At 37.3% G+C, this 13,905-nt stretch overlaps 1 protein-coding gene across 1 annotated transcript in view; it reads right to left on the bottom strand.

Moving 5' to 3' along the window:
- The window catches only part of ATXN10 (ataxin 10), a gene marked incomplete at both ends in the record, with an annotated part of 108,981 nt that overhangs the window by 71,557 nt on the left and 23,519 nt on the right, over window positions 1-13,905 (bottom strand). Inside the window, 2 exons of the mRNA XM_082000118.1 lie at window positions 7,529-7,693; window positions 8,636-8,732. Of these exons, the coding sequence (XP_081856244.1) occupies window positions 7,529-7,693; window positions 8,636-8,732 (262 nt within the window). The remainder of the gene's footprint in view (window positions 1-7,528; window positions 7,694-8,635; window positions 8,733-13,905) is intronic.

Below are 13,905 nucleotides of genomic sequence, written 5' to 3'. Positions count from 1 at the left end.
AGCAGCATGGAAATTTTTCACCAAAGTTACAGGGTATTAATTCTTAAGCTAATACCCTAGATAGTAGCTGCATGTTGCAAAGAACATGTTTTCTAGAAGACAACTGCACAGCAAAGAACCATCAAGGAGATAGGATCATTTAATTAGTGCATGCCATAAATCAAATCAAAGAAAGCAAACTAACTTGTTTCTGCAGAGCCAGTGTCTTTGCAAAGACGTATGCTTTGAAGTATATTCTGTAACATCATACTCCTTGAAACCTTCTGAGAGCAGCAAGCTCTGGGCACTCTTCACAAGCCCAACTACAGATCCAAACATTCAGGACAAGACAGGTAAGTTTCAACGGCTTTCAGTCCTGAAAACTTCTAGTTCCTTCTTGCTCTAAGATTTTAGCCAAAAGCTACAAAACAAAGGGGTATACAGCCAGTCAGGCAATGTTTTAAAGAACCTCAGTTGGAGATACACAATCTGCCTCCTCTGATCATTGCTCTTGGGAGTTAGACCAGCAGCAGCAACCTCGGAAGAGCTCCTAGTATTCAAGATTACAGGATTGCTAGCCTGAAACAAGTTCAGCAGCTGTGTTGACTAGAAGTTTAGAGGCAATTTAAAAATACATTGTCTAATATATGTTAATTAATACTATTTTAAAATGCCAGTCAGCATCTAGTATTAAAGATGGCAAAGGCAACATGAAAAAAATCTCGGAGTTGTTTAGAAGATCAGGCTTCTAAAACAGAAAGAGGAGGAGGTATCAGTTCTTAAATCAAGAGAATATTTATTAAATGTGTGAATTACATTCTGTAACTTCACAGATTTCAGAGATAGAAGCATTTCTGGTGCTTACAAGTAACCACAAGCTTAATGAAATGAGCCTTCAGACCATCTGGTCTGGATAAACATGATCATACAAGGACTGACTACAAAATTTGACCAGGGCATTCCTTATAGAACTGACTGGCTTAAATTTATTAACTATTTCTTAGCTCATAGCATGCCACAAAAAATACTTAAAAAGTGTATCCCTCACGAAGACACACTTAGGTGTGTATCACAGCACTATTACCTCTCTTTCTTCCAAGTTCTGAGGCAATCTTTGTTATGCTGTCAATCTACAAACATTTTAAAAATGCACCAGTGCTTATAGTCTCAAAATTTCACTATGCTGATGTGCAAAATAGCTCTCCTTTGTTTCAAAAACTGCTTAGAAAGTCAATGACTTGGCTTTCCACCAATGATTATATTCAGAAGTTGCTAATCTGGGGCCTTATCTCCCAATAATCCACCCCTCTCAGGAAGCATAGCCAACACTTCAGACATTGCCTCTTCCCCAACAGGAGATCCTTGTCTTCTATTGAACATCTCGTGATTCAAGAAGTAGGCAAATGTGACAGGAAAATTCTAGAAAGCTACGTCCTGCCTCTAAAGATGCTTCCTCCACTCTCTGAGAGAGGTGCTTATAGCGGACAGAATAGGAACTGCAAAAGGTCCACTACCAACAGCTGTTTCTAAAAAAGGAGCTCTGAGGAAGTGCTCAGAACAATCTCAGATTTCCTCTGACAAAATCTACCTACAGAACTGCTGTGAGACTGGAGGGAGAAGCCAAAGGCATCACACTCAGAAAAAGGTTCCTCCTGAACTTTCTCTAAGGACTTTTCCAGCTTGGAGACGGAAAACTGGACTCTAAACATGAATGTGGGATCATGAACAGAGGAGGAATTGCCAATTCACAAAAAAAAAAAAAAAAAAAAAGAAAGAAAGAAAGAGAGAGAGAGATTTTAAAGATGTGCTTGCCTTCCTGTGATGGGTGAAGAGTAGAAAACACAACATGTGCTAGCCGAATGGAACAGTGAGGGCCCCATGGGAGAGACTACAGTTCAGCCAATGGCCTTAAATCCAAATATTTGTCCTGGATGTCCTCTCACTGTCCTAACGGTTCATGGCAGCAACTGCAAAAATAACTGGAACATCGTAAGTGTTTTTCTGTGGAGTTCATTGGATACTAACTGACAGGAACATTAAGTCATAAATTTCAGTGCACAATAAATGAAAAGGGAATAAAACAGTGAATAAAAGTTTGCCTATAACCAAAACTCACCTGGTTATTCAAAGAAAGATTTTCAATTCCTAAAAGCAGCATTTGACAGCAAGAAAGTCCAGCCATGAGGAATAAACACACGTGGCATTCACTTTTTTTTCAGTGTAATATGAAACCAGATGCTCCAGCTGAGAGACAAGAAGGCAGGCAGGAATTAAGTAATATTTTTAAAAGTAAGAACATCTTAATTTCAGTCATTTGTAAGTCCAGCAGTAAGCATAACCTCCTGGAAGAAGAGTAGTTTGTATTTTGGCTCAGCCATATAATGCCATAACAGCCACTTAAAAATGGTTGCCGTGCGCTTTGTAGCTGTGGCGCAAGGGACTCAAATCTTTACAACAGAGTACTGGCTCTGTTGCAAATACCGCAGCTATGTACATTCATTTAAGTAATCCTAGTGGTATGTACTTCAGTGAGAGCTGAAGTACAGCTCCAAATTTTCAATGAATTGCTGACAAAATATTTTTTCTACAGTTCATTCAGAGAGGCGTCCAAAGCTTAGCTTCAACTCCGTAAGAAAAGGGACAGATCTTTCCATGCTCTTCTACCTGACTATATCTCACATATACTCTTCCATATCAGAAAGTAACATAGTTCTTCGATTCGGGGGGGTGGCGGGGGGAGAGGAAGTGCTTTAGTAATGAACCAAGAATTAGTTCAAACCAGGAAGGTTATATGCAATGATAAAAATGGACACCAAAGCAAAAGCAGCAATCCACCAGAGTCCAAACTTACTCTAAAGATATCCTCAAAGCAGCAATGATTGTGTCTGTCTTTCACACACCTAACTGCAGAAAACCGCAATGCATTTGATACCAAAAATGTTTTAGAAACAGAAGGCTCTAATGAAAGAATAGCTATTATCAGCATAAGGCACACGCACACCTACTCAATTTCAAAAGCTGTCCTAAAGAGACAGCATTACTGTATGTCAGGACCCACACTGACCCAAGGACAAAGCTTACCTTTTCACCTAGTGTTGTCAAAAAAATGTTCTTATATTCAAGGCAAGATTCTTCAGCTTTCATCAGCCAAAGTAAATAACTTTACTTCTACCAAAATAAGAAATCCTGTTTACTGTTCAGCTTTTCCGTTCACAGCAAAGCATGTGTTAAGAAGCTATTTCCGGACACTGCCTGCTCTGTCTGATCACAGGAACAGAGCAGCACTTTACACTAGCAAATAGACAGTGGTGAAAAGTTCACAAGTTTCCTACAGAAAATTGATGCAGCATGGCTGGATTCAGGAGACCTTTCCCCTAAATTCAGAGAATCAGCAGAGAAAACCGGTTGAGTAGGCAGGACACAAGAAAGTCATCATATGAACTGGCGAGCTTGCTTCCTGCTGCTCAGCCATACAAAAAAGGAAAGCAAGCAAGCAAGCAATAGAAGGTATCATCCCCACATTACATGATGGTATCCACCCACATTTATCTCACAGTAGAAGGATTAGTGCTAATAAAAGAAACAGGCTTTCAGACTCAACTCAAGACTACCCTCAAAACAAACCAATTCTAATATTCTAAAAGAAAAGAGAAAACTATTTGGACTGGGAGGTTCAGCTGCGTGACATCAGGTGTAGTACTCAAACACTCTTACAGTATACGCTTTAGAAATGGAATAATGACAGAAAAATGCAAAGAATCCAAGATACAACCTGCAGGTACCTTGTGAAAACGTAGTCGGTTATTCATAGGATTAATATCCTCTGTAAAAAGCTAAACTAAGAACAACTCTTGCTTATGAAATACATGCTGCATTAATACTGCCAAGATAACAAGAAAAAACCTCTCAATAATTTGCAAAAAAAAAAAGAGATATTGCAAGACTTTACAATGATTGTTCTACTTGTACCAAGACTACTAACTTTGTAGGCTCTTCCAAACACTTAACTACACCATATACACGACACACACACAGAATCATTAAGGTTGGAAAAGACCTTTAAGATCATGAAGTCCAACCATCAACCCCAGACCACCATGCCCACTAAACCATGTACCGAAGTGCCATGTCCACATGTTTTTTGAACACTTCCAGTGATGGTGACTCCACTACTTCCCTGGGCAGCCTGTGCCAATGCTTGACCACTCTCTCAGTAAAGAAATTTTTCCTAACATCTAGTCTAAACCTCCCCTGGCACAACTTTAGGACACTTCCTCTCCTTCTGTCACTAGTTACTCAGGAGAAGAGATCAACACCCACTTCACCACAACCACCATGAAAGGAAAAAAAGTACACCAGTATCTTGAATGAGAAAGTTCAAATTTTTTCCCCGATTATTTGTTTTTTAGTTTTGCAAAATCACAGCCTGAGAATTGTAAACACTATCTTAGCACATCACAAAAACAATGGCAAATAGCAAGCATAACATAGAATATTTCTATTTCATTTTCTAAAACAAATTTATTTGAACACATTCATATTCTAAACATGAACAATTTTGGAAAGAACATATATGAAGTTATAAAAAGGAGCCAGTTATATAGATAGATAAAAAACCAAAGAAACCTCTACCTTGAAGAATCTTCCAGAACTACCACTTTTTTTTCTGCAAGTCATGCCACCATATTTTTTTAAATAGCAACTGGGAGAGTGGATAAAACTCACTGTTCACACAAAGGAGTTCCTTACTCTTTTCTGTTCCCTTCTCCTGCATAATTTAACTGGAGATTATATTCCCGCCTGTTTCAAAGATTCCTTGCAACTACTTGGCTCCTTTACAGCAGGGACCAATTTTTCACTTCTGTCACTGTGGGTTAAGCTCTCACTTTTTCCTCAGGGAATGAGATATGCCCAAAGGCCTATCATACCAAAAATTTTCTGTGTGTATCTCAAGTCTTCCCCTTGCCAGAAACCCCTATTACAATCTCAAATGCTCTATCTGCTCCCTTCTACGTCCCCACTTTCCTACCCAATAATAGGCTGCTCTACAACTACCCCAATGCAACAGCTTCTAGGTGTATTTCCATGCTACCTCTGCATACTGCATGGTCTAAAATAAAAGCACTACACTACTGTAACACACTGCTAACTGGAAGAGGGGAGAAAAGGAAAAAAAAAAAAGAAAAAAGAAAAAAAGAAAGAAAAATCATAACCAAAACCAGGAAAAAGAGACTTTGTTTAAATCAGTGTTGCATAAGGAATGGTACACATTAGCAGGTTTCCACTGAAAATATGAAAAATGGACCTCTTATACCTTTGTTTTTTAATAAATAAAAAAGGGTGTGAAAATGTTACTTTCTTACCTCCCCCTTCGCACCAAGTAGTCCAAAGATACTCCATGTATTCTAATATATATAAATATCACAGTTTCTTTCAGGATGGAAATAACTTTTAAAAAAAAAATCTAGTACAAAGAAAGAACATATTTTGCTATTTATATTACCCTCAGCCATGACAAATATTATCTTACAATAAGAACAGATGAACACAAGGGAGAAACAGAGAGTAAATGTGTTCCTTGAGATGGGAGATATAAGAAATGGAGTATTAGAAGAATAAATGAAGTGAGGATCAAGAAATGGGGGGAAATAGGTACAAGGTGAATCACAAAAAGGCTCCAGAGCTACAAGGAGACAGAAAAATTAGCCCCTTTCTAACAAGAAATTATCTTTTTCACTTCCAAGGTAGTGCTGTTTGAACACCTATTCAATGCTTGATACTGTACTGTTGCAATACACTTTTTGGTTTAGATTTTGCGCTTGTGAATGCACTTTTACCTGTGTTGACTTGAAAACAGTGCCAACATTATTGAAAGACTTCAATTTATACTTTGGTTCAAGAAAACTGTACAAAATGCCAAGAAACTTTATAGTATAAACTCCTTTAAGTTGGGAAAACTGATAATGAGCTTTGAGACTTAAGTAGCTAATGTTAAAGTAGTATATTCTTAATGCCTGGAAGATATTCCAATGCTTTTTTATATATTCCTCATATGAGGAACTCATCATTCTGACAGGAATTAAGAGGGCAAACATTCTGTAACTACCTTATGGCAGGACTAGGATTACTCTTTTCTACCAACCTCTTTTCCTTCATCATGGTCTTATGCCTTGTATAGAAGTTTGCCACTTTTTAATTTCAAGACTACTCTGAAGAGAGACTGTTTCCCACCCACATCTAACATTCATAGTGCAGGTAAGACATTTCCATCATAACACTAATAGAATGCACTTCAGACTAGAAAGATCAGCGAAATGGATACCGCAGCATTTATTTTGATGCTGCATTTATTCTTCAATTACCTTCAAAATATAAATTTAACACCATGACAACCTCTTCCAGCTCTCCCTGGCTTTCATATTTCAGTCAAAATACATTTCAGCGTATCTTCAATACATAAAGAAAATTAAGGACAATCAAGATAATTATCTGAAAAGCAATCTTACACATGTGTTTATATTGACAGATGCCAAAACTAAAGACTCAGTTTGTCACTTTTGAAATAGAAGTCTGGTCACCTGACTGAAACCAAGTTTGCTTTCTGAAAACTATTTATGTCCTAAGCAAATTGACCTGGTTATGATAAACGCCCAGCCACAAACAGATTAAAAAAAACCCAGTCATTTTCTCAGTACAAAAGCAAACTATTAAATGACATTTGCTTTTCATTCAATCATCTTAATTCTGTTTAGAGACTTTCCAAATAGCTAGTAAACCTCCAACAATCGTTCCTAATTAAATTCTGAATTTAAACATGACTTTCAAAAGAATGGTACAAAAACATACAAACTATTCTTTCCCCCCCCCGCCCTTCCAATACATCATATAACAATTAACTGAATGTGTATCCTTGCTCATGCAGGGCAGAACATTTCTCAAATGCATAACTGACAACAACATTTACAAGAATGGCCATTAGCAAAAAAATATAAAAGCTCAATGGAATAAAACCACTGAGTAGGTGCTCTTAAATTATGGAAATGAAACACACAAAATTCACGAACAAAACATCTTCCCTGTTTTGGTATAAAACTGATTGCATTTTGCACTACACAACAGATCTGTTAAAAAATAAAGAAAAAAACACACATTTTATGTAGTGCAAGCATTAGTCATAGAAGTCTTCCTAGCATTACGCAATAACCAAAGTCTGTAAGACTATATACTGTGTTAACTTTATTTCAAAAATCTCCACAAATTAGCACATAAGTATAAATTAGTTTGCATTCTAGAACCCTGTTTCATTAAAAACAACAAACCATGATTTTAAAATTCTTGCGTATATCCTCAACAAAAATGTAGTCTTACTTTAGCAGCAATCAAAACAGTCAGTGAAACTATCTTGAAAATTATCTCTATACAAAATCACTAACTTCTAAATAGATTTTCATTTACTACTTAGCAGTGTCACAAATTTAGACATTTTAATACAGATATTTACACTAGAAAAACACCTAATTGAGGAGGGGAGGAATTCAAAGATACATACGACCACTCAGACTCCAACTGCTCTTTGTAGACTTTCAGGACATGACAAGCCACAGTCAAGTTCCCAGGATCCAGTAGTTCTTTCACTTTCTCTGAATTAAGGCAGGTGAACAGGACCATACAACAATAGGCAACAATTTTCTCATCACTGTATGTTAGGCATGTCCTTCAAGAGAAAATAAGGAGTTAAGAGAGTACATTAAAACTGACCCTGGAAAAACAGACTAGTGGCATTCAGCTTGTTGAGCTGTTGTTCTTTGCAGACTATTTGCTGTGTTTTAGAAAATCATGAATTTGTCATTGTCTAAGAGGGACAGAACTCATCTGCAAAGAAAAACATCCAACTTCTAACTGAATGTCAAACTTAACAGACAATTTACAAAACTAATGCTAAACTGGAGCTCACCAGAAATCTAGAAATTAGGTGAAGCCATAATAATCATCTGCTTCTATTATCATAAGGTCTTTCTACATCCAAGCGGGCTCCAAAAACACACTCAGAATTATTATCAAATTGAATGAATGTGCCTTTGTTACTAGCTCACTATGAAAAATTTTGCCAAACACATCAACAATATTGTCATGTGTCTGCACAAAATCATTTACGTAGTATTTCATTACATGTCATCAAACATCCAGGAAGATATTCTGGTGAGGTTAGGAGAGGGAGCAAAAGGATTGGAAAATACAAAGATTAAGTTACTGTTGTAGATTCCATCTGATCCACAAATACTGACAGGTCTGCACAGCAGCAAAGTGAATAAAGAAAAAGCTATGTTCTTGGAAATGAATATAACTACTTGAAAACACCTCTGAAATAAAGCTTATGTTTGAAGCTCATAACTTGAAATAGAGGGTTTTTCTCCAGTTTCTGTTAAACAAAATCAATTTACTGTTAGTTTAGAACAAGCAGGTTTTTAAAGGCCCTGACCCCTGCGGTTAACTAACAAAACAAAACATCTACAGGATATGGTCTCAACCATCCTATTCTCACCAAAGTTATTTTTCAAAGCTTCATGGTGCTAGTGGAAGCACAACTATCATGTACAAAAGATTTTAATATAACCACAGAAATTACATTAGAAAAAAAACCCGCATCCATGCTTACAAGAAAAGATCTGGGAAAGCACACTTCCAAATGCTATTCTGGGAATCTCCATTTCCTGCTGCAATGTTTCCAAGAAATTGGAGACTACAACGAAGAGCTGGAAAAAAACCCCAGAAAATATATTAACAGGAATTCAAAGAAACGCTAATAAATTCCATATAAATGACAAACTTCAACATTACAGCTATACACGAGACAATCCATCTCCACTAAGCTTTGGGTACATTATTTCACTGCTACTGTACATAAATATTTGCATTTTCTCTTCTAATACAAACAATTTTACAAAGTATTCTGGAACTGTACCCAAAACAATTTTTTTTCTTCTGTTAGACTTAAATGAATATCAAACATTGGTTACTAGTGATTACAAGAACTAATTGACTCTGTCAAGGTTTAAGACAGGCTGAAATCAATGAAAGCTTGGAGCTACTGTTAGCACAAACCGAAGCAGAACCATGCTGAACCAGTGGCTGCCACATAGCAGGGGCCATTTCGCCTCTTCTGGATCTGAGGTGGCTTTCTTCCTCATATTAAAATAATACAAATAGGCCACCTATCATCACCTGAACCCTACAAGAGCAGCTCTGCCTGCTACTAGAAGAACTCCCCAGGCACCCTCCCTAAACTGGCCAGAGACGGCTTGAAAATTTTGTTGCAGCAGGTAGAGCCAGAGCAAGAGAACTGAATCTGTTCCCTCACTGGCCACATTTAATTCTGTTTAGATGGACAAATCATTATAAAATATGAAGATGTGCTCAATACTTTCTGATTTCTACCCCAAAAAATTAAAACTTGTACTTCAAGTAACTTTGCCTCCAATTTTAACACTGAATTTAGTACAGCAGATTTCTATTATTACTATAAATGATTTATTCCAGCCTCCTGTCAGTACAGACTTAAAATATGGGAAGATGATATTTCATCACACAAGTTAATATCCTAGAGCCTGCCAAAAGATGTAAATTCATGAAAAACAAAAGCATAACTCACAGACCTCAGAAAATTAAACCACTTTTTTTGGCCGTATTGACAGCTCTCAATAGCCTGGCCCTTACTAATAGGTTGGCAAAGAAACTTAAAATTAAATGTTAAAATGCAGTTTAACAGATATTACAAACAGCAGCCTATTACAGATGGAAGTGGCTGATATTGCCAGGTTCTGAAAATATAAAATTAGGTCTCTGAAAGGTGCTGTGCCAGCTGGCACCCAGATTTCATACAGAGGTCTGGGCATATGTCCTCTCGGGAATAAAAAGAAAACGAGTCTAAAATGAGGTCCCTTGGACTTAGGGAATAGTAACTTTTTTCCCATATATGTTTTTAAAGTCCAAAATATATATATTGTCTCCACAATGCATTTTGAATCATCTTCTCCTTTATGCTTTAGCTCTTAACATCTCTGTTTTTATTCCTTGAACATCTGTACTTTTTTAGTATCTTCTGCCCACCATTATGCTTCCGCTTTTCCCATCCATCTGGTTCCCATCCTGCTGACTCAGAATTTTTCTGAAGGACAGCAAGCATGGGCATGCTGCTTTTTCAGCAGATGTTTTATGGAAATACTTCCCTGCTAGAAAAAAAAACAACAAGGCAGTAAATCCTAGGAATAACTTATTATTTCTCTTGGTGAACTCCTTACCTACTGTACTATGAGAAAGATCTCTCAGAGACATGAGGTTGGTTGATTACACTCCAAACTTTACCTGAAATTTGCTTGATCCTTACCAGCTACCAATTACACTTTTGTTGTTAGAGACTAAGCTGTCAAAAAAATACTAAAGACTAGGGGAAAAAAAAGGTCTTTTAAAAGTTGCCATTCTTATAGTAAGAATGATGAAATGCTATGAACACATTTGCAGGACGGTAATAAGTGTAAATTCTCCATTAATCACACACTGGAGTCTCAGTATTTGTGAAAGCAACCAACACTGGCCTTGTTCAAACATGATGTCCTGAACAAGCAAGAAAGATCCAGGAAAAGGTCATGATTCTGTGAATGTATCGTGGAAAAAAAAGTTTTCTTTGTAAATTCTTTATTTTAACTAGTAAGGTTAACATTGTTTTGTTTAATTAGAGGACACAAATCAATATATGGGCAAGCAGATAATCTGTGAGACAAAAGGGACTGTATGTATTCACAGCTAAGCAGAAAAAGAGGATGTCTTGATAATGCAACATTTCCCCATGCAAGTAATCTCATGTGATGAATTTCAGCAACTCAGGAACAATACAATTCTACAAACACCTGAGGTAACTGAGATAAGCCAGAAGTACAGATTACACACAACAGGACCTAGCTCACAATCTCTCCAATCAATTCATGTGCTCTGTCACGACTATGCTGCAACTGCTGCACTGCTGCTGCAGTGCCTCAACTCCTTTTCCCTAACAAAATACAACAACAAAAAAGGAATTTATATTACAAAAAATATGTAACTCATTTCAGAGTACTTAGTGTGATCATTGTGCCAGGTCAATGACATATGCCAAATATTGCTAGTGTACTGGAGTGTGAATACTTGTGTTTTGGCTTCTATGATCATGGATCTACCTTGGAGAAGCCAGGTCTGCTGGGAGCTGATGAGATTCACGTGACCAAGTGGAACAAAAGGATTTTCACCAACAAGCTGGACAGACTTATACGGTGACATGTTGCCTGGAGTACTGCATCCAACTCTGGGTTCCCAGTACAAGAACAATATGGACCTGTTACAGCAGGTCCAGAGGAGGGCCATGAAAATGGTCAAAGGGCTTGAACACTCTCCTGTGAATAAAGGCTGAGAGACTTGGGGTTTTTAAGCTTGGAGAAAAGGAGGCTCCAGAGAGACCAATATTGCAGCCTTGCAATATACAAAGAGGGCGTATAAAAATTATGGAAGGAGACTTTTTACCAGGGCCTGTAGTGACAGGACAAGGGGCAACAGTCTTAAACTGAAAGAGAGTAGGTTTAGATTGGATATAAGGAAGAATTCTTTTTTTTTTTTTTATGATGAGGGTGGTGAAACACTGGAACAGGTTGCTCAGAGAAGTTATGGATGCCCCATCATTAGAAGTGTTCAAGGTCAAGTTGGATAGGGTTTGAGAAACCTGATTTAGTGAAAGATGTCCCTGCCTATAGCAGGCAGGTTGGACTAGATGATCTTTAAAGGCCCCTTCCAACCCATACCATGCTATGATTCTATGTGCCATGCTCAGCAGTCATAGACCGAAAGCCAATGATGAAAAGGGGCAAACAGCATTAAAAATCATTACTGCACTATAACTAGAGTAGTGCATCACAGCATGTTCTCTGAATCACATCACAATAGTATCTGCACGGTTATGCTTAAAAAAACCCAAATATTCCACACACTCAAAACCCCACAGGTGCACCCAGTGGTCCTGGAGTATGCAAATGTGTGATATGCGGTGTTTCTCTCCAAACATGATTCCAGATAGCATGTACTAGCCTAGCACCAAACTACCACGTGACAGTGAATTTTGATATGAACATTGGAAATCTGTACTTTGGTATTTATGCTTTACAAGAGAACCCTCAAAAAATCCAACTAGAGCTGTTAATCCACAGCAAGGTATGTATGTGTTAAAAATGCAAATGCTACAATAAAACTGAAGCATTGCATTCCCAACTATGGAAGCATCTTCCTAGCATTCGATTTCCATGTTTCTCTTTTTTGTTTTACCTCTATTGGACTTGACTGCTGCAACATATGATTCAACTATGGTTAGAAATCTGCAGAATACAGATACTGCCTTTCTCCTCTCCAACAATTTCATTGTCCTTAGCGCAAAAGCAAGAAAATCTAGAAGCTGATTAAGACAGACTTCATTGCAGAGTATACCAGCTGAAACCATTTTGCCATCCATTCAATAAGCCATGTGTTTTCTGAAAAGAGGAAGGAAAAAAGAAGAAAAGAAAAAGAGATGACAACAAGACTATTTCACTTCTTCCCTGAAAATTTACAGATCTTTATGAAGCTAAAAATAATTGTCAACCACTCTTTCTGGCTGCTTTAGTGAGTATTTGTGAAATACAATTATAAAAAAGTATGTGTTTTCCATAGGACTGATTTATTTAACATCTTAAGTCCACCCCCTAGCTGCTGGTGTCTATAAGCACTGACTTTAACAAATCATTCTGTAGCTATCAGCACAGTTAAATTTTAATTTAGAAGATGTAACTCTGTGTGTGGTCAACAAGACTATTTTTAACTTGATGGTCAACCACTGTGAAATTACAAGTACTAAGATGTAACTTCTGACACACAGATTGACCCTAGAGCTGAAGAGATTTTCCCCCTCCCCCCCCATTTGAGATTTCAATGGTTCCTATAAAAGCATGATGTTCTTTAGCAAATGCAAACACTCAGATTACGTGTTGTCTTCACAACCAGCCTGCAACTGGTTATGGAGAATTTTCTAGGTTCAAAAAAAATAACCTATTTATACAATAGGGCAACGTTTACAAGGGGAAACACTGACTCTTCTAATGAATTTTGCTACCTAAATGTTTGTCTACATGTAAACTGGTCTTTTTGAGTCACTCAATGCCACCCATGCAAAAGGTGAGGCAGCTGATACTACTTTATGGCCCTGCATAAGGATGGCTTAAAAGCACTCCAGCAGTCCAGTACCTTCAAGATCACAGATCCATTTGTTCCTCTCTTTCTCTTATGATCACACGGTAACTGAACCAAGCTCTAGCACACACTTTTCATTTAACAATTATATTGCACTACTACCCAGATGGTCTGAAGGACACACATGAACCTTTCACAGACCTGACCCTGCATCTTGCTCCTCATGAAGAAATAATTTCACACAGTGTCATTTGCAGAATCAGACTGTGTATTACATGAAAACTTAAATCCTTGAAGTTATTAGAATAAAGATTGTGAGCATTATGGTTTAAAAACACAATACATTGTTTCCCTCTGCTCCACATGATTAGGTGATAATATTTAAAAAAAAATTTATTAAAGTTCCAGTACTAAAGTTAGAAGAGTTTATTGCTGGTAAGCCTCTACAAACAAGGTTAACTGCAATTTCTCCTCACCAGTATCTTTCCTGATTAGATTGCTAGACACAACCATTATGTTATTATGCAACATATTTTGCTGTACTGTATATAATTTACATGTTTCTATTCACACACATTTTTCAGAACATGAGTCTTTCCTAGTGGATAACCAGTCTTAATTTTCCAATTTCTCTAGTCAAGAATAGGAGCCCATGAACTTGCTCACCAAACACTTTGAAAAATCCTT

The sequence above is a fragment of the Phaethon aethereus genome (assembly GCF_964289735.1).
Source record: "Phaethon aethereus genome assembly, chromosome: 1".
NCBI lineage: Eukaryota > Metazoa > Chordata > Aves > Phaethontiformes > Phaethontidae > Phaethon > Phaethon aethereus.
Note: the sequence above shows the minus strand (reverse complement) of the source record. Positions and strands in the feature narration are given on the sequence as shown.